General features: G+C 45.3%; 1 protein-coding gene across 5 annotated transcripts in view; it reads right to left on the reverse strand.

Moving 5' to 3' along the window:
* PPP2R5C (protein phosphatase 2 regulatory subunit B'gamma) overlaps positions 1-25951 on the reverse strand; it is a 138432-nt gene that overhangs the window by 50026 nt on the left and 62455 nt on the right. For all 5 annotated transcript variants that reach the window (XM_033109536.1, XM_033109534.1, XM_033109535.1 and 2 more), the window contains one exon: positions 4130-4329. In XM_033109536.1, coding sequence (XP_032965427.1) covers positions 4130-4329 — 200 coding nt within the window. The remainder of the gene's footprint in view (positions 1-4129; positions 4330-25951) is intronic.

The raw sequence follows: 25951 nt of genomic DNA on the forward strand, positions 1-25951 counted from the left end.
TCCTGAGACTGACATTCTCATTTTATTGAGAAAATGCTTGCTAAATGTTCAAGTCTGAATAACCAGTTTGTCAGTCATTCTTCAAGTAAAACTGGTATTCCGTGAAAAAAGTGGCTCCTTGGTTTTGCTATCAGTGTTTTAACTATGAGAAAAATGCCAATGTCTGAAAAAACAGATTAACTAGATAATGCAATTAAAAAAACAGATGGCTGGTTATATTTTTAAAAATGACTGAAATTAAGAGATAATGAAGTTTGTTACTTAGGCCTGAGAATATAGATGCCAGGAGTTTACCCCTGGGTACCGCTCCTTTTCATCCTCGTTTCCTGAACCTAAGTTTTTTAATCTGGAAGATAAAGGGGTCAGGCTAGATGATCTATACGGTTTTCTTACATTCTAGGACTGAAGTCTATCATGTATAAAAACACACATCCATGAGGGACATGCAAAGCCAAACCACAGTGAGACACCACTTCACACCCATGAGGACGGCTGTCATCAACGGCAGACAATCACAAGTGTAGTGAGGATGTAGAGAAACTGGAACCGTCACACACTGTGGTGGATGTGAAATGGTGTGGCCTCTGTGGACAACAGTCTGGTGGTCCTCAAACATTAAACACATAGATTTAACATGTAACCTAGCAGTTCCACTCCTAGGTAAATACTCAAGAGAAATGAAAACATATATGCACACCAAAGCTTGTACACGAATGCTCACAGAAGCATTATGCATAACTGCCAAGCAGCAGAAATAACCCAAATGTCCATCAACGATGAATGGATAAATCAAGCGTGGTCTATAACCATATAATGGAATACTACTTAGCAATGAAAAGAAGCTCCGATACAGGCTGCAATGTGGATAAACCTTGAAAACATTATGCTAAGTGAAAGAAGACCACATACTGCATAATTCCATTTCTGTGAATTGTTCAGGTTAGGCAAATCGACAGCGACAGAAAGAAGATTAGTTGTCACCAGGGGCTGGGGGGGAAGGGTTAGGGAGGAACAGCAGTGTCCAGTAATGGGTATGGGATTTCTTTTAGGGGGACGAAAATGTTCTAAAATTAGATGTGATAATGGCTACACAATCTTGTGACTATATTAAAAACCACAGAATTGTACATTTTAAATGGGTGAATTGTATGGCATGTGAGTTCCCTCTCTAAACCTGTTAAAAACTCATGCAGTAGTCCAGTCTAACAGGTAATCTATTTAAAAGAAGTAAGCATAAGAAGTACAATTCTTTAAAGCTTTGGATTCTTCAAAGCATATGGAAATTAATGTCTCTAAAAATACTACCATGTTTCCCCGAAAATAAGACCGGGTCTTATATTAATTTTTGCTCCAAAAGACGCATTAGGGCTTATGTTCAGGGGATGTCATCCTGAAAAATCATGCTAGGGCTTATTTTCCGGTTAGGTCTTATTTTCGGGGAAACACAGCATGACAACACACTTACACACACACACACACACACACACACACACACACAAATACACACACCCACGCATCTTTCAAGCACGCCGCTGGGTGCTGGGTCAGTGGCAAGCACACCAGGGCCCCTGGATGAAGCCACGAAGGGGCCCCATCTTTTCCACCTGCCACGTTGGGTCCAGGCACTGCTCGGGGTGGAGTCCTATTGGTTGCTCAAATTCTGCAGCCACGCAACCTCTGAGAGGTCAGAATCACCCCCACCACACTCTTTCTTCTTTCATTATACCTTTCATCAAGGGCCCGTGTCTCCAGAACAAAACAATAGCAAGTGAACCAGATATGCTATCTGCCCACCACCCCGCCCTGCACCCCAACAGCTCCAGACAAACTGGAGGTAAGGGAATGGCTGTGCTCTCTCCTCACCCCCTCCAATCAGAGCAGAGCAAAGAGTGAACAGTCCTCTGTGCTCTTGGTGACACAGAAAGTACCTCCTGTGCACCTATCTTCACGGGCCAGTCTAATTCACCAAATACAGACTTCTCTCTGCACCTTTCTCCCACCACCTGGGCATATGGCAGGCTTGTACCTGTGTCCACTCCTTTACACTTTCCTTCACAACGTTACCATAACCTACAATGACACACAACCAGCTGCATTACTTGAAGCCTGTTCTCCACAAACAGGAAAACTTCGGAACGGCAGAAATATGGCTCCACGCTATTTCCTCCCCTGACAGTGTCTGGCCCACAGTGGGTGCTCAGGGTCTGCTAAATGCTTTGGAGGGCAAGCTGTCCAACACTGCAGCCGGGCTTGATCTTCGGTGGGGAACAAAGTGAGGACAGCAGGAAGAGGACCTAGTTAGGACACGATTTTGACCAGGAGAAGAAAAGTCATGATTTTTAAAAAAAAAATTTTTTTTTGAGAAGTAATGATTATTTAATAAAAAAAGAAGTCTTAATGGTTTTAAGTATCCTAAGTGATTCTGCGAATGCATACTGCTACTGTGAAATAAATGCAAGTGACAGACTGATTCAAGCAGGCGGGCCACACTGGGTCAAAGGCAAGCATTTGAGGCAAACCAGGCCAACTGAACGCTCGTTTTCTGCAGACTCCCCTCTAGGGTTAAGAGTGGGACTCAGGGGCTGCCAGCAGCCAAGGCTCCTTAAAAACAGAAACCCTTCCATACATGTGATTTAATGTAGAATAAATTGATATGTTTATACATTTAATATATATTAATACATTTAATTAAAAATAAATATAATTATATGATAAAAAGCATTTAAAATCAACGGGGGAAATGGAATATTCAATACACGATTTTTCCATCATTTTAGAAGACAGTTTTATCCCTACCCTGCACCATAAAAAAAGTTCAGGAAGATTATAAAGTGTATTGTGAACAAAAAAATTATGAAAGTATTAGGATATAATATTAGAAACTTTTGTGATCCTAGGGTTTGAAGGCCTTCCAAAGTAATTGAGAGTTGAAATTAAGGAGAGAAAAAAAGATATTCCCCAATTTTCCTAGTCTGAATGGGTAAGGTTTTAGAGTATTTACTGCTCAGTATATGTGCCTACGACTATTCTTCAGGTGTGAATTTGGGGAAGGGCCCTATGTGGCCCTTGCAGCCCTAGGATGACCACACGCTGGTAAATTCTGAACTTTAAGAGTTAATAACAATAAATTAAAACAATTAAGTTGATCGCAACTTCTGACACAAGACTGTGAATTACACAAGAACATTACTTTCACCTTCTTTTTCCAAAGCGAACATACTAAAGTGAGAAATAAACATACTTTAGGTCAACAAGTCAATTCTGAAATATATAACTTTGGGGGAAAAATCAGGAACTTAAGGAGTTCAATGAAAGTCAGGATTTAAAATTTTATATTAAGCAACAAGGACTCCCTAGTAACTGGGGAGGGAGTACTAATTTCAAAGGCAGATAAAACATCAACAATTCAAAAAAACTCAACAGAAAAATGAAGTTCAGTGTCAAACAGTAAGAGTTTTAGTAACTTTAGGCATCACGTGTTTCCAGGTGGGACTGAGGTCACCGTGACAGCCTGCAAAAGACCTGAAAACAGGCTGTGAAATATGAGACCCAAGAGGTCTGAGATTTGGGAGCTGAATGAAACCAACAATGAGCGAACTGGCGGATGACAGAGTGGGGTGTGTCCTGATACCGGCATTGACAACTGGCTCAGCCAATCAGGATGGACTGTCCTGACACCACCTTGCCTACATCATTATTTTCACTCCACCCCATCATTAGAATTTTCCTGTACATGTGTGGACAACATGTTTACTTCTATTATTATGCATGGGCATTATTATATTAATGTTATATATGTTAAAAAGAAACAATTTAAAGAGGCTACGATAATAAGTACAAATAAAAGTTCTAACATTTCTACCCCATAGAGCACTTGTGAGAGTTACATGAGTTAACACTTCAGCTGGTCCCCTGAAGGCACTCTATTTCTCTCACTGTTATTATCACTATAATGCAGGACACATTACAAAGATTTTCATTCTTCAAGGCACAAGTACAAATTCTGGAACAGGAGGATTTTTTTCGTGGGAAGTGTTGTTAGGCTCAAATGTCTCAGCTTATTCTAGGATCTCCGAGTCCTGGTGGTACCTCAGGGCTGGGACATGCTGGTTAAGCTGTAATTACTTACCATATGCACTACTTCTGGGTAAATGGGCTCTGTGATCACATTCCGATTATGGGTGATATATTCTACCATCTCACTTAAAGCAGCTCGTTTTACTTCCTTCCACTTTAGGTCACTTAGTGGATCGGAAACAAAGTCAAAGAGGACACAACACTGACGTAACTTCTGGATAAAAAGCTTCTCTTGATCAGCAGGAGGAACATCTGAAAAGCAGAAAGCAAAGAATATTGATCACAAAAATGCTTGCCCCCAAATTATTGTGAAACACTTTAAAGCCTTCTACTATTTTTATTTTGAATTAATAGATATTCAAGAAAAAAAGCAATGGGGTGGGGTGATTAGAGGTTAAACATTCCTTAAAGAAAATGAAAAGAAAAAAACACTAGTCACTGCTCAGAACATATGCTTCATATGATAGTTTCTATACTTCTTAACTCTGAGACTACATCGAGAGCAGTTCAGAATAAATTCCCTCTAAATGTGTTCATTCAGCAAATACTATCTGAGAGCCAGTTATCACATGCCAACACCGTGTGGGCAACGGAACAAGAGGCGATACACAGGCCCCGGCCTGGGGTGAGGGCCGTGGACACTGACACCAACATGACAACTGAGATCACAGGTACAGGCAAAATAAGAAAAGGACACGGGAAGGACGTCTCCTCAGGTCTGCTAGTGCTGTAGACGTACAGGGGAGTCTGGAGATTGCCAAAATGAGCTGTTATAAACTCCTGCTGCTCCACAAAGCACCTTTCATTCCCCATTTGGGGTTGGGTCATCACACATCACCTATGATGACAGCAGTATAGAAAATCACTAATAACAACCACCACCACTATTTTTTACTGAGTGCTTACCTGGGCCAGGTACCATCCTAAAAGCTTTATACACATTTACACAAGTTTTTCGTGTCATCTTCACAACAATACAACAAGATTAAGAAACAGGGTTAGAGGGTCAGTGTATGGCTGGGAAGTAATGGAGTTCTGTATGCCTTTCCAGAATCCCGGGAAGCTTGGGAAACTTCTGTCTGCCACTGTGAGCTTGACAGCTTCCTCTGGGTGAGGAAGAGATCAGGCTGATGCTAACGACAGCAGGTATTGATGAACATACTGAAATGTGTCTGTGATTTACAAATGTCTCAGGAGATTTGTAGAACTCAGTGACCAGTATTTCCCAAGGAATGAATAAACAGCGCTACACTCATTCAAGGACAAAGGAGCACTTCGAAGGGCACGACAATCCTCTGGATTTTAGTGTCATAAAATGTAAACAGCTTAGTGATATGATTTCAGATTCCACACTGCCGATTCCTTCAAGAAAATACCCATCTGTTAAGTTCTGGTGTAATAGCAAAGAAAACGTCCGCAATGACCCGAAGGCTATTAAGACGCTCTTCCTCTTCCCAACCAATCTTCCTACACTTCAACCAAAACATGCGGCGGCAGACAGAATGCAGAAGCACACAGGAGAAGCTGGCTATCTCCAAGAAGCCAGACGTTCAAGTGATTTGCAAAAATATAAAACAATGCCACCCTCTCATTGTTTGTTTTTGTTTTAGGAAACATGGTATTTTCATAACACTATGTTATTTCTGTTAACAAGTAACAGGTTTGTTATTTTAGTAATGAATTAATAATACTTAACTTTTTGTGTGTGTGGTTTAATTTCAAACGTGGTCCATGTCTGTAGCTAAACCGACATAGACAAAAGCTCTTTGGGGGCCTACCCGGTTTTGCGGAGTGTGAAGGGGTCCTGAGACCACTGCCCCCCACCAGCCTGCACCCAAGGCACACCTCCTGGGCCCTTGGACTTTCCTGCTTTCATCTGCCCATGCTCACTGCCTCTTCTTCCCGATAGCCCTCCCCACACTTCTTGCCTTCCAGCCCTACCTGTCCACTTCCTGTTCTGGGTTCTTCTACAGGCCAGTCCTTACTTCCTAGTTAGACAAGATGTGCTAGACTGAGCCAGCCATTTAGCACTTCCTGCTGCTTTCAACAGGTACCTAGCTAGCTTACGATTTCTTCCTCAACAAGATGCTTTTGGAGAGCAGGTGCCAGGTGACTGCTCTCCAGTTCCCTCTGTCCCTGATACCCAAACCTGAATTGACCCATTTTGTGTCCCCGCGATTCCTGTACTGCGCACAGGGATTGGGTGAGGGGGTAAGGCACAACGCCTGCAGGACACTTAGGGGACCATGGAAACCAAAATGTGGTTCACAAACACTGTGATTACTCAGTGGCTGTTCAGTCATTTTACACAAGTAACAGTCATTACAGTGTTTGGGTCCCCTAACATTCACATGACCAGCCTTTCCAATGAAAAGCTGTCATTCTGTGGACTGCCTCCTCGCCTGACTCCAGACCTCGTGTCTGTGCCCTTAGTCCTCCCTCTGCTTCGTAGGGATCACCTTGTTTGAGTTCCTCTGGCAGTCACAGAGGCACAGCTTGCCTATTTGGGACCTTCGGACATGCTCACGCTCGGCACTGCAGAGGACTAAGACGTCCTCATTTCCCCTCCGGGCCACTCTGACCCCCTTCACTCAGGACCTACTCAGCAAGGCTTCTAAGAAGTGCCAGGTGACCCCACTGGGCACACCTCGTCATGAAACCTTGGAAGCACAGAGCCGGGCAGGCACGGCTGCACCAGGTGGAGATGATGACAGACCCTGAGTGCTAAAACGCCTTGCCCATGGCCACCACGCGGGGACGTGGCACAGCACACATGTGATTGTACAATGCACTCTGACACAAGGGCATCGAGACTCAGACGGATGCTGGGGTCATCTGGGGTGATGTCAAAGAAATCTTCCACACATCGAAAGGCCCGAAAGCCCTGCTCACTTTTAAAACGCAGTATAGTAACTGACATTCAACTGACATTCAGAGAAAAGACCTACTGTCACCAAAACACTAAAACAAATCTATTATGATTAACAAAGAAGAGGAGGGTAAAATCTTCTTTCATATAATTTCCATCTAAAATTCCTCTAAAAGGCAAGAAAATCTCAACTTTCTGGAAATTATGTCAATTCTTCCAGGTTTCCAGGTAGCTAAGGTGTTAGAATACTATATTTGTTTATACTTTATAAAAAAGTTTATGATTATAATCTCATGAGCTCTCTTTGCTTTTTAAAACTTCATTTGGCTATTATGTTTTTTCTTAAAATAATTTCACTATTTAAAAAAAATCTATATGATAACCATGAAATTGAGCACAATAAAAATACTGCATTCTTAGTCCCTGTCAAATAGTTCCATGTTTTTTGAATGCAAATTAATTTAGCTGCTTATTGGTCAGCATATTGAAAAAGTCTTTACTTTCTGCTGTGTTAAGAGGACTGCACCACTGGGGAATAAAAATGAGTGGAGGTGGTGAAAGAATATGCTTTATGCCTTTATGTATTGATTTGCAATTAAAAAATAAAGTCTTTGTAAGTTAGCATTGCTAATCTTGAAAGCCAAAAAAAAGGTATGACAGACTGTAATCTGTACTTCACTTTACTCTTCCGATTATCCATGTAACATAAACCAAATGTTAAAAACTAACCAGGACCGACATTGTTGGTAGACTACACTTCAGGTGCTTGGTATTCAAGACTGCCCGACTCTTAAGTAATAAACCATGACCTTAAGATTTGACCCAAATCTTATAATTACTTCTGTGATGCAGAACAGAGATAATAATAATAATAATAATAATAATAATAATAATAATAATAATGGATTTTGAATTCTGCCCATGCATGACAGTGGCTTACTTTAATTTTGAATTGTACACAGACTAATAATACTGACATACTTGTTTCAGAACCTATTAATGAACATATCTTGATCCCAACAGAGAATATCAACTAAACAGCACAAATGTAGCCTGTTGGAGTTGCCCAGTGACAGGGCTTTTTAACTAGAAAGGGTGTAAAAAGGACACTTGCCAGGAAATGTCCTGTGACACCACCAAAAAGTCCGATACTACATCAAAACTGCTGATCTAAGAGAAAAGAATAGAAACGAGGCTATCACAGTTTAGGCTGGAGAACATTCTTAATATTTGTTAATGCTTCCTTTTATTATTTTTAAAGTTGAGAGCTATAATATTCTAATATTCTTCTACACAAACAATATGACAAGCACCTCATGTTTGTATAAATCTTTTTAGCTCCGCCCCACTCCACCCCGTATCTTCGCTGATTTGCTACGTGAACTTGGGATGCTTCCCTATTATGTCAAGGTAAAGCCTTAACGACAGCAGGAGCAAAATGCATGGGCATACTCATGGAAAACCTGCAGGGCGAGAGGAGGCGAGAAGACACTGACCCATGGCATATGGTATAACACCAAGGAGGCGGAGATAAGAATGGACGTGTTACTCTTCTAAAAACACATTTACTAAAGGGAAGCCGGTAATTAGTAAATGATGGACAGGCATGCTTAATGAAGGCTGCCATTAGAGCAGGTGTGGCACCCTTTCTGGCTTGGTAGGTGTCCCTGGTCCCACAGGGAGGGAGGCGGCATTCTAACACGTGATATGGAATAGATTTGGTGCACGGCCCCCTGACCTCCAAAGTGGGGGCGCGCCCCAGGGGTTACCCAAGGTAGTAACAGGACTTCCACTTATGTTTTCTTCTCCCACAAAGAATAAAAAAGTAAGAGGTGCTAATATTTAACCCACAAATCGGTACCCACTGGAGGTATGGCTCTAGAGCCCCGGCTAGGCAACAAGGAGCCCGCAGGCTTTCCCAGGACATCCTTAACAGCTAATCACAGCCCAGCCAGCTTTCCTGGTGCTGCGAATGTGTCCCTCAGCTACAGCAGGGGCTGTGAGATGGGACAGAATACACTTGAACCACCAACTCGTAGGACGTGCTAAGGCTGAGAACTAAATTGTTGCTACATGCAAGGAGGCATCATGTGAACTCTGTATACAGAAAGAATTTAAAAAGCCAAGCCCACTTTCACATGACAAGTCTTGGTGGTGAAAACAAATATTCCAGTACACAAAAAGGACCGACTTTGTATACGACAGCCGCAGAGGACAGCAGAACCAGGCCTTCCTGGTACAGAGATGAGGGCTTTTCCCAAATAACCGTGACCATAAAGAAACAGAGACAGAGCAGCAGAAACTATAGGCCAAAGAATGTCAACTCAAGAGACGCCCCCAAGGTACAATTGCGAGAGTGTGAACTACTTCCCAGTTGGTCACACAATACTCGCTAAGTAGCCAAGGTAGCCAAGGTAGCTCGAGAGATCACGTGTCACCACCAGCAACCTGAGTGTTCATTCCGCCTTCTTAATGGCATGGAGCAGGGGGCCCACGAGGGTCTATGACAATATGCAAGTCATGAGCCCACCGTAAGACATACCTCATGCAAAACAGCAACAAATGAGCAATATTTCCAAAAGCAAGAGCCGAACTTCAGCTGTGGAGTCATCTCGTCTTCTAGTCATTTATTCTCAGTGCAAAGTCAGCCGGAATAGTAAATTCATTACTAACAATTTGGTGTATATTTGGGATTCTTCATTAATATGTACTAAATTCTACTTGAGCTCCAGATGGCAAATCCCCCCCACCAAGAAAACATAAGCTCAGCAGCATTTTCTGAAATGACCGTGTTGCCCCAATGCTTCCTGTGTCCCTTCTGTCCTATATCAAGCATCTGCACGCTTGATCTGTCACCCGTCACTGCACCCACTCCAGAGTCTTAGGTCCTAGGGCCTTAGAATAAGACCAACTGTCTGCAGAGCCAGCCCTTCACCTTGATTGGCTCGGTGTCTCGACTATTCGCGGCCCTTTAAATTTCCCACATTGATTTGGGGAGAACGGAAGTCTTTGCAATATTGAGTCCTCCCATCTGTGAACATGGAATATTTCTCTGATTACTCAAGTTTTCCTTATTACACATCATTTTTTTAAGATTTATTCTTAGGTATTCGTTATGTTCTGATGCTACTGTAAATAGTATCTTTAAAAAGACAATGTTCTAACTGCTGCTACGATACAGAAGAAGTGATTTGGGCATTACTTTTGTACCTAGCTAGCTTGGTTGACTCATAAATTCTAATAACATCTCTGTAAATCCCTTTGGTTTCCTGTGTGTACCATCCCTTCACCTGCAAATGCCGACTCTGTTCTTTGTCTTGCCAGAGCAACGCTGCAAGTAAGTGGTGAGAGCAGTGCCCTTCACCTTTCCCTGCCTCAGAAGGGCGCCTCTCCCCCCCTCAGAGGGACGCCGCCCCCACCCCCAGAGGGACACTTCTCCCCTCCTCAGAGGGATGCCTATCCCCTCTCGGAGAGAAGTTCTCACTGGTTCATCACTGAGTCTGATGCTTTTGTCAGGATGGGACAACATTCAGCAGATCAAGAACCGACCCACAGATTCAGCGCTACCCCAATCCATCTCAGCAGAGACTGTAGGGACTGGATAAGTAAATTCCAAACTGTACATGGAAATGCAAAGGGTCAGCACTAACCAGGACCCTTGGAGAACAACAAGGGGGGGAGATTCGCTGTTCCAGAAATCTAGACTAACTATAAAGCTTCATTAATGAAAATAGCCAAGCCCTGAAATGCCAGAGAACAGAGTCCAGAACAGGCCCGTGCATATGTGGGTATTTGATTTATGACAACTGGATTACAGACCAGTGAAGAAAGGTCGTTTTAAATACATGGTACTGGGACAAGTAGATTCTCAGGGACAGGAAGGAAGGAAGGAGAAATGGATCACATTATATACAAGAACAAAAAATAATTAAGTCATTGTTTTTTAAAAGTATCTATTTAGTTACATAAAAATATCTTTATGTGGAAAAAAATAAAAAAATAAGCTGGAAAGTTTGGAGTTAAATCAGAAAGACAAAGCTCTAATGCATTTAGACAAAACTCAAAAAACAAAGACTAGAAAGGAACTTCCTCAATCTGATGAAAGATCTACAAAACACCCACAGCTAACATCCTATATCCATGTACTGATGAATGGAGAAACAAAATATGCTATATCCATATAATGGACTACTATTTAGCAATAAGAAGGAATAAAATACCAATACATGCTACAACATGGATTCATCTCAAAAGCATGCTAAGTCAAAGAAACCAGATGAAAAAGGCTGTATATTATGTAATTCCATTTTTATGAAAAGGCCATAAAAGAAAAATTTATAGAGACTGAAAAGAAAAAAAAAGAAAAAAAAAGAAAAAATGAAAAAAAAAACCAAAAAAAATGAGGAAAAAAAAGAAAACAAAAAAAAAATAAGAAAAAAAAAGCTCTAATACATTTAGAAAATAATACAGAAGAATATCTTACATAGAGAAAGGGGGAGAGAAGGACTTCTTATATAAAAAGACTAATCATTAAAAGATTGATAAATTGAACTATACAATACCAAGTATTTTTCTTCGTCAAGACACCGCCAAGAATGAAAAGCCACAGAGTAGGGGAACTATTTGAATACAGATAGCCAATGGACTCATGTCCAGAATATATTAACATTTCCAATAAATCAGTAAGAAAAACCCAGAGTACCAACAGAAAAGTAGGCAAAGGTCTTAACCAGGAACTCCACATAACATCCCAAACGGCTAACCACGTATGAAAGGATCATCCGTATTAATAACCAAACAAATGCAAACCGAAAGCACGAGATACCGTGAGACACCCAGCAGATCGACAATCACTCACCAGTCTGAGGACACAAGTGCCGGGAGGAGGTGTAGAGCTGGATTCTCACACCGGGCCGGGGGCTGCAGCTGAGGCTTTATCACGTGCATGGCACACACACGTGCCCGCGAGTCGGGGCTCACTCCCACGGGCACCACAACAGACATAAGGACATAAGAGAACATCCACAGCAGTCCCAGCAGCCCACGTACCCAGCAGTAGTGGACATGACATAACATCCCCAAACCGGAGATGAATGCAGCACACACAACGCACACAGGAAGGATAAACCTCACAGAGCACTGCCCAGGGAGAGAGGCCAGATCAAAAGGACGCATTCAGCATGATTTCATTTTTATAAACAGGCATCCCTAAAATCCATACAGGACCTGCAGGGGGTTTTTGGGTGCCTGGTCTGGGGTGGTGGTTACATGACTACTTGTTTCATAATCACTTCATTATAGTTCATATCTGTTTTATATGCTTCTCTACGTGAGTTATATTTCAAATTAAAAAGGCTGCAGAATATATGCATATAGCAAAAAAAAAAAAAAAAAAAAAAGACCCTCTCTCATCCCAAAGGCACCCACGGTTGCCAGCTGGTATTCCCCAGAGCTGTCCGTGCGCACACTCCAGGCATGTGTATATATGTCAGTCTTTCCCACAACGCCTTAGATGAATCAACCCCGAAAATCTACAGACTAACCGCAATTTAGTTAGGACTGGAAAACACACACACACACACACACACACACACGCACGCATGTGCACACAGACACTCACACAGAGACACACGTGCACACACACACAATCCCAACACACTGTCTAATGTTCCTCTACATAGTGTTTATGTTGAAGAATTTAAGCTCTGGATATCTTTTTTTTTAATTGAAAATATTTCCCAATCAAGATGAAGTTCTAGGGCCTGCCCGGTGGCTCAGGCGGTTGGAGCTCCGTGCTCCTAACTCCGAAGGCTGCCGGTTCGATTCCCACATGGGCCAGTGGGCGCTCAACCGCAAGGTTGCCAGTTCAATTCCTCAAGTCCCACAAGGGATGGTGGGCTCCGCCCCCTGCAACTAAGATTGAACACGGCACTTTGAGCTGAGCTGCCTCCTGGATGGCTCAGTTGGTTGGAGCACGGGCTCTCAACCACAAGGTTGCAGGTTCGACTCCCACAAGGGATGGTGGGCTGCGCCCCCTGCAACTAGCAACGGCAACTGGACCTGGAGCTGAGCTGCGCCCTCCACAACTAAGACTGAAAGGACAACAACTTGACTTGGAAAAAAGTCCTGGAAGTACACACTGTTCCCCAATAAAGTCCTGTTCCCCTTCCCCAATGAAATCTTAAAAAAAAAAAAGAAAGACAAAGTTCTAAGTGATTTCTAATTGTTTCCTATTTATATAGTTTCGCCCACTCCCCTCCTTCTCTCAGAAAAGATCAGCAATTATGATCCCAAATGTGTAACACAAATGGTGGTATGACTCGTCTATCAGATCGAAAGTGCATGGTGTGAAGCGCCTGGCACATAAATACCGAGACCTCAGAGTAGACTCCGACCTTGGCCAGGGAGCCTGTATCACAAGGGATTAAACTATTTACCCGACACGTACACACACGGCACTGTAGTAGGCACTGGTAAGACAGAGATAAATTAAAACAAGATACAGTAGTCCCCCCACCCGTGGTTTCAGTTACGTGTGGTCAACTATGCTCCAAAAATATTAAATGGAAAATTCCAGTTCCAGAAATAAACAATTCATAAGTTTTAAATCACGCCATTCTGAGTGGTGGGATAAAATCTTGCACTGTCCCACTGTCCCCCCAGGACATGACTGATCCCTTTGCCCAGCACATCCACACTGTACAGGCTACCTGTCCCTTAGTCACCTGGTAGCTGTCTTGGCTATCGGACTGCCGTGGTGTCTCAGTGCTTGTGTTCAAGTGACGCTTCCAGCAGCCTAGCGCGACGTCACAATGCCCACGGCACCCACCTCACTCCACCTCATCACAGTCTATCAGCTCCCAGCCTCACATGAAGGGTGAGTACAATACAACAGTTTGGGAGAAGAGACCACATTCACGTAACTTTAATTATAGTGCGTTGTGATAATTTCCTATGTTACTATTATTACTGTTAATCGCTTACTGTGCCTAAGTTACAAATCCAGATTTATCCTAGGTCTGAATGTATAGGAAAAAAACCTAGTATATGGAGGGTTTGGTACTGTCCGTGGTTTCACTGTGCTCCACTGGGGGTCCTGGAGCACATTCCCCACAGATAAGGGGGGATGACTGTACTTGATCTGAAAGAAAAACAACAGCTAAAACATGTGAGAAGAGTGAAGGGCTATGACTGAGACACATGCGGTGTGATGAGAACCAGGGGGTGGGGGACAGGGATGCAGGCTGAGGGCAGGGTTTCCTGGGGGAACTTGATCTTGGTCTTGGAGGAAGAGCAGAAGCCCTGTCACGCCAAGAAGGCTGAGGCCCCACTCAGGGAAGACTTGACAGGTGCTCTCTTCTCAGACCAGAGGGCTTGGAAGTCACAGGACAGATTAAATAGGGTGCATTTTCCTGGAAAATCAATTTCCCCCCAAAGACAGAACCTTAAATCAGGACCCACTGATCACATTTCACAAGCCCTAAATGAATCACCCTGGATCCTTAACCATACATTTTCAGAGAAGGGACTTTGTTTTGTTCACCTTTTTATTCCCTGTATCTAAAGCTGACCGAGCACACAGTGGGGCCTCAGATATTTGTTGAGTGAACAAATCAACCAGAAGGGAATAAAGTCAGGTAATTTAAGTGGAAAGTACCATAATTTAAAACATATTTATATTAAAATAATGCCACATGTATCAGAGTAGAACGCAGTCTATACAAACTCAAGATAAAATCAAGGTCTTCAAAGAAACTGCTCAGAGCAGGCATTTCAGCACTCTGGAATCTCTTAGTCAGAGGGACTTTGATAGAAAAATGTGGAAAGTACTGGGCGTACAGAGATTTGAATCACAGACGCCTTTTAAACAGAGAGTGATACAACTTGATCTGGGAGTAAGAAAGATCTCCTCAAAAGTGACACAGGGACTGAAATTAAGGTGCCAGAAGCAGGAAGATCTACCTCAAAAGAAAAGGCTGATCTATGAAACCCATTGCTCAGCCTTCTCAGGAGGATACCACGACCCTTGCGCTCTGGTCCCTCAGGGAGCTGGCCTGTCAGGGATCATGTGTGGTAATAGTGATCTCTTACTCTATACATCCCAACTTCTACAACTCAAAAGCCTGATGAACACGACTGACTGAAATACTCACTTTTCTGTAGATGAAGCGGTAAGACTAACTTGTACCCTGACCCTTAGCACCTACGAGATTTCAAAATTGAGTGAATCCTCTAAACGGTTCCTAATTTGGTTGATGATTTTCAAAATGACAACGCGTTTCTCAGTGTCAAAATGCAAGGATCCCAGTTTGTCCACCCTAATGCACACTTTGCAAATTAACATCCCCACATCAAGTTGCATCTTTCCCCGATGGGTGGTCTCGCTTTCTTTTTTGGGATTCCTTATAAAACAGTTTGCCCTACACTCACGGCGCCTGGGACCTGAGGAGATGTGGTGGTTTAAGTTCAGCATACTTAACCAGGTGTCTCGGTGGTGGATCCTGTTTTATTAAATACAGCCACGGTGCCCCTCCCCCACACGCTGTGTATCACCTAATATCAAGGAGATGCAGGGACACTGGTGACGCGAAGCAGACGGGCTCTGAAGGACAATGTCACTATGCTAAGAGTGTTCGGTAGTATAAAAACACGGAATGCTGTCTACCTGTCATCGACCCTTTTGTTTGGTGGCGTTCCAAGAGAAACAGGCGAGCAGTGTGCCTTCCTGTCACCAGCACACTGAAAACTGCCTTCTCCCAGGCTTTCTGGGTGGAACCTAGCGCTCGGGCAAAATCAAAGTCCTGCCTGCTAAGCTAATTTGGACAGAAATTTGGTAATAATGTGAGGCTGGCCAGAAGTTTCTACAGGGACACTTTTGCTTTAAACATGTTCTGCTGGAGACAACCGGCATTAGGATGTTCCCTTTAATGTCCCACTTAGTTCATCAGCGTGTTATTCACAGGCATCCAGCTGCTTCTGTCTCCCTGCCTGAGGGAAGACATCTGCTAACCCTGGGCCAAATTTGGGGTGAAGTCTGCTCAGGACAGCAGATCCTGTGTGGAGCCCACAGCCCAGTGGCTTCCCCCCAAACCCGAGCTGCTCCCCTCCGACACTGAGGCCCAACCCCTTTCAGTTTTTCTGCGATTCTGATTCTTCAGCCTGCCTTCATTTGCATACAGAGAAAGGGGTAGCATACACTGTCCTCACAACCTTCCACCAGCAACCCCCACCCACCATCCCTTTCTCATGAAATTACAGTATAAGGCAGATCTTTTCATTTCAAAAGCAGGGGGCTGGAGCCAAGGTCTAGTTAATTCTCGCCCTTTGCCCCTGAGAACTGGTAGCCTTGCCACCCGGTGGGAAGGCAGTGGGGGAGGGTGGCGAAGCAGTGTGGTCAGACTGAGATCTGATGAAGCTCAGGAAAGACTGGCTTCCTTGGAAAAGCTCTTCATTAAGGCAAGTGAGTTTTTCAGTGAGGGAAGTGTCATGGAAGAAACAAATGACTTCTAGTCTAGACTCCACCTAAGAACAGAGGGCAGAATGCAGACATCAGTCTAAGTGTCAAGTTCCTTTCACTACAGGACCTCTTGTGGACACACAGGTATATTCAGAATGTGTCCCCACCTCCTGGGACACGTGATGCGTAAGGAGGAACTCACGAGATCTTAGGTGAATCTGAAGCCTTGGCTTTCTTATAGGGAGAGACGGAGACAAGTCAAGCTCCTAGGAATAAAGATCTAAATCCCCAAACAGCCTGATTTATTCACAGCAGCCACATTTGCTGCTTAAGAACCTAGCTCTAGAGTGCCTTGTAAACGAGCAAATGTTCAGCGCCTCGGGAGGAGTCCCTATCACTTCATCTTCCACTCAGGTGAGCATCTTTGCTGAAACAGTAAACATGAAAGAATCTTACTGCACTTGGTGACCAACAGCTCCAGCACACAGTAGGTCATTTATCTAAAGCAAGGACAGGTACCATTTCAGGAAAAGTAACTGTTATTATCACATGCGACAAACCAGAATCTGCCACAGGCAGATTTCAGAAACTTTAAATGTTTATCAGCAGACAGAACAGTGTAGAGCTATGAAAAGGATACACTGAAAATATATACACACTTTTCACTTTCATTTTATGATCTCTACTTCCTTTTTCTGTGTCTCAAATTGATACATAGGAGTGGTTCTTTCTGGACACGAGCTCGCTTACAATGAATTTGGGGCTTTTCACACGTGATGTCTGGGGCAGAGCTGCAGCAGGAGCAGTGGACGGCACAAGCAAACCAGCCTCAGGGCCTGAGTTCCAGGACCTGCAGAGACAGCCCTGGGACTCAGGGCCCTAAAGTGATACAGGCAGCACGCCACAGGGGAACCACAAAACCTCGGACTGGGTGTGGTGTGTCTTCCCTCTGGGGAGGCGTGGATGAAAACAGGTGCTGGACCCTTCTAGTTCCCACTCCCAGCATCTCCACACATGCCCACCACCCACCCCTCGAGGATCAGTATTTATTGTGTCATCAACTAATCCCTGCCAGGCACCAAGACTGGGAAAGTCACAAGCCAACAAAGAGGAATGCTAGCTCTTGTCTCCAAGGGCCCAGGGGCCCTGGTGGCAGGGAGCAGCCTTCTCTGGGCTTCCTGACCTGCTCTGACAGGGGACTCCCATGTAACCTGGCTGCTATTCGGGAAGAAGGCTCAGAGGGGTGTGGCATCCTCCCCCTCCGCTGTACGCCAGCAAATGACAGGTGTGCAACAAATGTGTCACATACACTAACGACGCTGAGAAGGACAGAGCCACAGGTGTTCACTATAGGGATCTCTGCCTGTTGTGCAGGGGTGTCTCTTTCTAGACGGGTGGCCCTCAGGCCGGGCTGGGTGGGATGCCTGGTGTGGCGGGCAAGAAAGGATCCTGAGGCACAAACAAAACAGGAGCTACACAGTGTACACCTGTCACTTCACTGTCTCAAGTAATGCTTAAATCATAAAGAGAAAGCTTTTAGTTGAGAGCCGGAAACAGTATGACAGAAAAGCTGGAAGGCTGCTTGGTAGGAAGACCAGCTGTGCTGCGGCAGGTCTGTCCCCTGTGCCTGGCAGATGTGACCCACCAGGGGCCTGGTCCCAAGTCTGTGAAACTGGAGGATAATCCCGGGGGATACCCATCACCACGCGCGCTCCCACGCCTGCACCTCCTGAGTGGGCCCCTGCACGGCGAGGTGGCGGGGGTGATCAGTAGTGACATGTTCTGCGACGTGTTCCTCCCCGACATCCCTGTCACGGTGCCATGGCTCTGAGGCAGCGAGTCTAGGTGGGTCCCTGGATGGAGCGCACACAGTCGGAGGCCAAAAGCCAGGTTCACCCCCATTGCTCCAGGAAACTCTCCAGAGGGGGCCCCCAGCTGCACAAAGCAGAGCACTAAGCGAGGAGACCAGTCTGATCCCTGCCTTCCTCCTCGTTGCAGGGAGGCAAGCGTGTACTGAGGAACTGGCCAGGGATGACACGCAGCACTCGCCACGTTACAGAAAGGCCTGATTACATCACGCTCCTTAAACCACACACAACTGTATTATACGTTACATTATGTAAGACATTATATATTACATTATATAAGACCCGGTCTTATATTATGTAAGACCCAGTCTTATTCCAGTAAAATAAGGCCGGGTCTTATATTAATTTTTGCTCCAAAAGACGCATTAGGGCTGATGGTCCGGCTGGGTCTTATTTTCGGGGAACTACGGTAGTTACAACATGAAACACTCAACTGTTTTGTATGTGCTGAAAAAAATTTGGCTGATCCCTCCCTACATATTTGATCCAAATTGCACAGGAAGCTGAGCTTAAGCTTTGACTCATGCATGTATACACTTCCATTCAATTCTGACTCCTTGAGGCGGCAGGGTTAAGTCTGCCAGTGCAATGGGGTCTCCACGGGGGGACCTAGGTGAGCCGCCTGGACCTGGAAGGGGAGCTCCTCTCTTCTGTGGGGAGGACGAGAGGTCACTGCATGCTGGCCGGCGGTGCTGATCTCCAGGAAGTACCAAGAACCACACACAAGATGTGCCACGGGGCAGGTGCAGCCTCAGTCGTCTTTGAGGCAGGGCGGGCACCGCATGCCAGGACAGAACAAGGTTGCTCCTCCTTCCAACCTAAGCCTGGGCAGGTCCTGGGGAGTGTGAGATCCCAGCCTTGGGGTGGCTTGCCCATCTTGGGCCCTGCTGCCCGCCTTGGTCTCAAAGGATTCCCCCCACGTCAGGCACGTCCCAGCCTGCACCCCCGGAATCTTTATTCTCGACAGCTCTCTGCATTTGAAAGCAGAGTATTTTATTACAAAAGGAACACCACAGTGGTGCACCCACCAGTGCAGTGCCTGTCTGGACACAGAGTGCCTTTGAGGAACCTATAGCAGGATACTGCTTCCTGGTGACCTGAGCTGGTGCCATTTGGGGGACTCTCCATTGTCTAGTCCTCTAAATTCTACGCTTCTGTACAAGGTACTTTCAAAGACTTGTTCTCTATGGTCCAAGTTTTATGGTTAAATCAAAACAACTTATGCTCATGGCACTTTGAGGTCATCACTAGATGCAGCTGCCCCTTCGTTTCTGACTCAGTATCCTTCACTTAGCAAATATTTATAAAGCCCCCGAGACATGGCCCCAGCAGAACGAAGGCGGTTAGAACTTGGGCAGAGAGTGGGAATACCTGGATTGGAATCCCAGCTCTGCTTGTTACTACCTGAGTGATCTCAGGCAGAGTACTTTCATCTCTTTGGGCCTCAGTTTCCCCAACTGGAAAATGGGGATAAGTAGCAGGGCTGCTGTGAATGGACAGATAGGATATGCTCAGAGTTAACGTCTGAAATAGAGTCTGTTCTCAACAAAGGTGCCTGGTTTTTGTTTTCTGTTAACTGGATGCCAGCAGACGTGTTAGCTTCTATCTCTCAACCTCGTTTATGCTCCTATCCTTGAAAAATATCCGTCGCAGAAGCAATGCTGGTTTTCACCCTATCCAGGCATCTGCAGGCAGGCCACTAAGGCACATGGCAGCTAAACGGTACCCAGGACAAGGCAAAACCTCAGTTTGGTAGTGTCTGGCTGCGTGTAAGGCAATTAAGCGGATGTGCTGGCAAATAGTGCACTGACCGCGGTCTGCGGTTAGATCAGCAGAGAACGCTGTGGCATGAGGGCAGCCACGTAATGTTGGCGGAGAGAGGCCGAGGGAACCCCAAATCCAGTTATCACACCCCTGTCTGCTGGGTCACACAGGAGCCAATCTCTCTGACGAGTTCACAGATGTTTTAGTACTATCAATTTGTGGCATAACTAGATGTGAATGGAAACATATCCTTAAAGTTTGATAGGCTTATAAAGGATTTTGGTGGAGCTGGATTTTTTTTGGGGGGGGTTAACTAGAAGCTCTCATGGGTAAGAAGATAAATAACACTGGAAAGTAGCAAGCAGATCACTGCGACCGGCTGCTTGATATTTCAGAGCCTCAGTTTCCACATCTGGAAAGTGAGGTTCTTTCTAGCTCTAAGAGGCTGCATGAGGGCCCCTCTCCCAGAGACATAATGTGCCAGCAGTGGGTTCCTCGAGGGGAAAAGATGGAAACACAACAGCATCTCCAGACAGAAATGGGAAAAAGGGTATGATTTAAAAAAAATTCAGTACAGTAACTGGTAAGTGGGTAGCACAGGGAGGAACACGCACAAAGCCACGGGCGTGAAGCTCTCTGTGAAATCTGTCTGCACATAGTCGACGAGTGGTCTTTATGTGAAACTGGAACGTAGTATTCAACTATTCAACTGCTAACATACGAGGTATTAATGCAGTGCATACTTTTGAAGAATTTTTTCAGAAAAATGATACATGTTCGCTGTGAAATAAAAAACTGCAGATGACATAAGAAAGGGAAACTCAGAGAGAAGCGCTGCCGGCAGCTCGGTGTGTGTCCAAGTGGGGTCTGCACGGTCTGCACACACCCGGCCGGTTGAGTCCCGTCTACACCACTGAACACCACGCATCACTCGCTCCTGTCTTCATCTCCCTTGAGCCTATGTCAAGAATGTCCGCAGGTCAATACACAGACCAACATCATTTGTAATTGTTTGGAGTTTCCCTGTACACGTGTGCTATAATTTAATTCATCAAACCAGTCTTTTCATAATGTTCTTTAAAAAAAAAACATTATAAACCATGCTTTGTGATTATACTAGTAGGTGGAAGATGGAACACATATATCTAGTTCTACTCCCTTCTAAAACCTCACTAAAAAGGACAGTGAATTTTGTAAATGGCTCACACCTTCAAGGCAGCGGGACTGCTGGGCGGGAGGGCAGGTGGAGGGAGGCTGGCCGGACAGCCTGCGACGGGGGCGCAGGGCAGTGGCGTGGCTGAGGGATGGCGGAGAGGCCACCTGGGATGTCCTGGTAAGAATGTCCACGGGCCTGGAAGCAGGGTGCAGGGGCCAGAACTGTCCTCCGCAGGCCCTTGACTCCCCCGTGACTGCAAAACTAGAGGTCTTTCGTCTGCAGCAGGTAATACTTGAGAACATATTTTTTAAAACAATGTGTTTAAGGGCATCAATGAGCTCACAAAATAGTGAGGATCTGTAGGATCAAGAAGACTGGACAACAGAGACCCAAAGAGATGAGCCCTGCATCTGGGGTCACCCTTCCCTTCTTGAAGGGGGAAGTGCCCTCCTGGGGGAGGGGCTGGGTAGACCCCCATGCTCACTGACCATACATACATACGCGAGAGAAATGACAGAGCAAATGTGGCGAAACGCTGGACAAACAGGTGAAACCTGATAAAGAAAATTCTTTGTGCCCTTCTTCAACTGTCTGTATATTTGAAATGATTTCAGAAAGTTAAAAACAAACACAGCACAAATCAAGCATGGAAGCTGAGTTTTCCCAAATGCCACCTTCAGACTTATCGGGATGCTCCATTTTGCTTTGGCCTGTTAATGCGAGCTGCTCTGGTTTCTCTTTTCACTAGGCTAGCCAGGTTTCTCCTTTACATAACTCTCCTTCCTCCCCCTTCCTCTGCTGCCCACCCCTCTTCCAAAACCAGCTCTTGGGCTTCATCCTTTTTGGTTACCAGTTTCTTAATTCATGCGTTTCTGCTTTTGTCTTTATAGAATACAGCAATTCTTTATTTTGATCCTTTCTATCATTTAAAACAGTGTTTAAATAATTTCTTCTCATTTACTGACCACGCCTGCTCTTTAATGCTGCAAGCTGTCACCTTATTACAGACCCTCATTCACTGGAAGCATCGGTGGCCCAGGATCCGACAGCACAGCCCAAGTCAGGCAGCCTCACCTCAAACCTCAATCCTCCACTTGTGGAGGGTGTGCTGAGCCTGTGCTTCTATCATGGGTACCCCCTTCAGGAGTGAATGTAAGAAGTGAGATGACAGGTGTAAGAGCTTAGAACCGGCCCTGCAACACCGTTGTTATTACTGGCTGGTGTTCATTTGACAACATGGTTGAGTGCCAGACGGTGTTCTAACTTTGAGGATAAAGCTTTTGATCCAACAGGTAAAGTCCCTGCCTTCATGGAGGGTTCACTCAAGTGGGGGAGACAAGCAAGCAAAAAGAAAAAGAAAAAAACCCGCCAATAAACAGAACAACTTTAGGAAACAAGAAACCCTAGTAAAGGGAGAGATGGGGCCGGGGGCCTGTCCATGGAGACAACTCCCAGCCGAAAGGTGGGTGCTAAGGAGGAGCCCTGACTGTGGAGGCGCCAGCACCAAGGAGGAGACCTGCCTTCTGCCCCTGTACTTACTCCTATTTTTATTGCATTACGTGACAGAGTATGGTTTCTACTTATTTCAACTTTTTGGGAATTGCAGAGGCTTCTCCGTGAACAGCTCTGTGTTAAACGGAAACACTTGGTGTGCACCTGTTTTCTGAAGTCCCCCTGGCCTGCTGCAGTAACTCCATCTGCTCTGGGAAGGGCTGGGCAGGCAGGCGCGTCTCCCACCACCGCTGGCCTCAGCACGTGCTCTCAGAATCCCTCCAGCTCTTGCCGTTCAATCGTCTGGGTACTTCTGTGCACGGCGGTTTTGTCATCCTGTGGATGGTGTGCTTCAGCATGATGGAGAAATCCTACCTCCCTCGGCCACTTTGGCCTTGAATTCATCTTAGCCCAGGATTAAAGTCATGACCCCTGCTTTTCTTTTGCATCTGCCTGTCAGAAACAGTATAAATGGAGCCAATCTGAAATGGAGTGGGAGCTGCCCTCCCAGAGGACCTGCCTGGCCCGTCTCAGGCCTCAGGCCTCAGACCTCTGGAATGTGAGAGCAGAGCAAAGGAACCTCTGGCCTGAGCCTAAAGCACCTCTGTGCCCCTAAAGAACTGTTTGCAAAGATAACAAGAAAGCAGATAATATGACTACTGGACTGAAATTAAAAACTGTTTAGAATTAGTGTCACTATGTTATGTCATCTGCCCCAATGGAGATGCCTTCTACGGACCTGACTGTACCCTTCCCTTTCTCACAAACACCCTTTGTCTTTGTCTCCCGATTGGAGCACTATTTGACCTTCTGTCTGAATCAATGATTCTCACTTTGAAAGGCCTTTTACTTTTAGGTTAACACGCCTAACATATTTCCTTTTTCATTTTCATATTTCTTCTCTATTCGCTTTAATGCCCTTTTATATATTACCCACCTCATTTTAGGATTTAAAGCAGAAGTTAGAATCACATTTTGTTCAATTTGTTACATACAGTAATGCATATGTAAGTGTAACTTAAATTTATGGAAGTAATCCTTAAATTTTGCTAGCCTAGAAAAATGTGTTTAACACCCTATTAGATATTCTATTTAAATAAATTTACTCAGTTTAAATAGCATTTTGAAAAAGATCTTCAGATCCGCGAGATATAAATTTCCAAAATTACAGAATGACTCATTGACAGTAAGAATTGAACATCACAAAAACTAGCTATGTGGGTGTGCCCGCTCCTAGAAGCTGTGACTCTGGTCTGAAGGCCACAGAACGTCACGGTTCCTGCTTGGGCCAGACAGTCCTCCTTCAGCAGCCCCTGCCCAGCAGCTGTGTCCTCGGAAGGGACACTGTCCAGGCTACCAGGTCACCAGCCAGGCGCAATCAGAGTCCCCTATGCCTGACATACGAAGGCTGCATGTGTTCCTCCCTACTCACGGGCCCAGAACACACTCCTAAAAGCAAGAGGCTTCCCCAGGAATCGGACAAGAAAGGGAAGCAAAACAGAAGATCCTGCCAGACCTTCTAACCTTTCTCTGAGGCTTTTTCAACACAAGCTCCCAGGAGTATGTTTTCAACACACGCTCCCTGTCCCTGAATTGAAGTGACTCTCCAAGATCTGAGGACTTTTTCTCAGGGTTTTATGGCCAAGTCATCTTGGGAGAGAAAAGGGTAGTGGTGGTCAATGAGAGGGTTACTTTTGGACTTTCCCACCATACTATCAAGATTCAATCCTCTAACCCCCACCCAGATTCCTGATAAGACCAAATTAGTAACTCAGTGCATAAATCCTTTGTACAGATGTCCCCAAGCAACACGTATGACCTCATAATTTTAAGGGACTTGGATGTCAGACTTGAAGTTTCACCTACAAGACACTGAGTCTGGGAAGAGAATTCCCCTTGAGCCATTTCTCCTGGAGCAGTCGCTAACCACAGAGGAAAAGACCTAGTCCGATTAAATCCTGGTGGCCTGCCCACTCAACAGCTACACGCAGGTGCCTTATCAAGGGATTGTTTCATGTCATGATCTTTCTTCATCTCCTTTTCTTGCAAAGATTATTTTTCGTATTAATTGAAAGGACTCCTTCTTCCTGCAACTGGCCTCAGTGTCGCCGTCGCTACTGCTAGCCCCACACACAACCTCGACAGCCTGAGCAGGTGGATACAGAGGACAGGACGAGGTCAGGGGCTGCCCAGCTCCACAGCCAGGCTTGTGGGGTCCAAGACCACGCAGCACTTAAGGTGCCCTCCATGTGCGACAAGACTGTCCTGACTGGACCATGTGGTCAGTCAGAAGGACGGCCACTTTTAAACCTGTGGAGACGTGAAGTCAAAAACCAAAGCACCCCCAGCCGTACTAGAGAGAAAACTGAGAACAAAACCTGTTCGTAGTACTTTGATGTTTCAGGCAGCACAGTTACAGACTTGTGCTGCCTGACCCTTGGAACGAGCCCACGAGAAAACTCCGTTTGGAGCAGTTACTTGAATTGACAATTAGTTGGGTTCTCTCACTCCATCACACTGTGTCCTCTCCAGATGAAAGCAGAGATGTCAGTCAGGGAGGGGGCTTTTGGGATCAGAGCCAGGAATGAATGCAAAATTAAGAACAGTAGGTTACCCACGGTGGTAGTTTCTGAAGAATTATCAAACCACAAAATTAAATCAGTTGTTTTACGCAACTTTGTGATCCTGTGACAACTTGTGCCAAACTTTCTGAGTCTAGGAATCTGCCTGCTGACCTTCAGTAACCCGTCTTCTTAAAACACCTGCTCTCGTCAAACAAAGCTGGCCAAGACTGCTCACTCCTGAAGGGTGGGGCCTGCCCTGCAGCGGGAGCCTCCCCACCCCCTGCCCACACAAATGGGGACCCCAAAACTGGCCAGTTAACAGAAGCACGCAGCACCCCGGGCCCACCGTCAGCCGCAGGGACAGGCCCAGCTGCAGGACCCCCTCCCATGCAGCCTGGGCCAAGAGCAAACGACCTGATTAGAGGGCAACGTTTTGGCAAATCAATGCTTTTTTCCTGGAAACGGAAGCTGCCAACTATCAGTTTGCACAAATCGGAACCTGAATTTGGGACACGGGAGGAATCGGGTACATCGAGTCATCATCGCTGCTAACATTACTGAATCTAGCATGTTCCAGACTCTGTGCCAAGCGCTCACGCCCTCAGCTCACTCAATACCCACAACCACCCACAGGGGACAATTGCTATTACTTCCATTTTGCAAATGAAGAAACAGTTACTCAGCAGGTTAAGTAACTTGCTCCAG

This window comes from Rhinolophus ferrumequinum, chromosome 6 (genome assembly GCF_004115265.2).
Source record: "Rhinolophus ferrumequinum isolate MPI-CBG mRhiFer1 chromosome 6, mRhiFer1_v1.p, whole genome shotgun sequence".
Taxonomy (NCBI): domain Eukaryota; kingdom Metazoa; phylum Chordata; class Mammalia; order Chiroptera; family Rhinolophidae; genus Rhinolophus; species Rhinolophus ferrumequinum.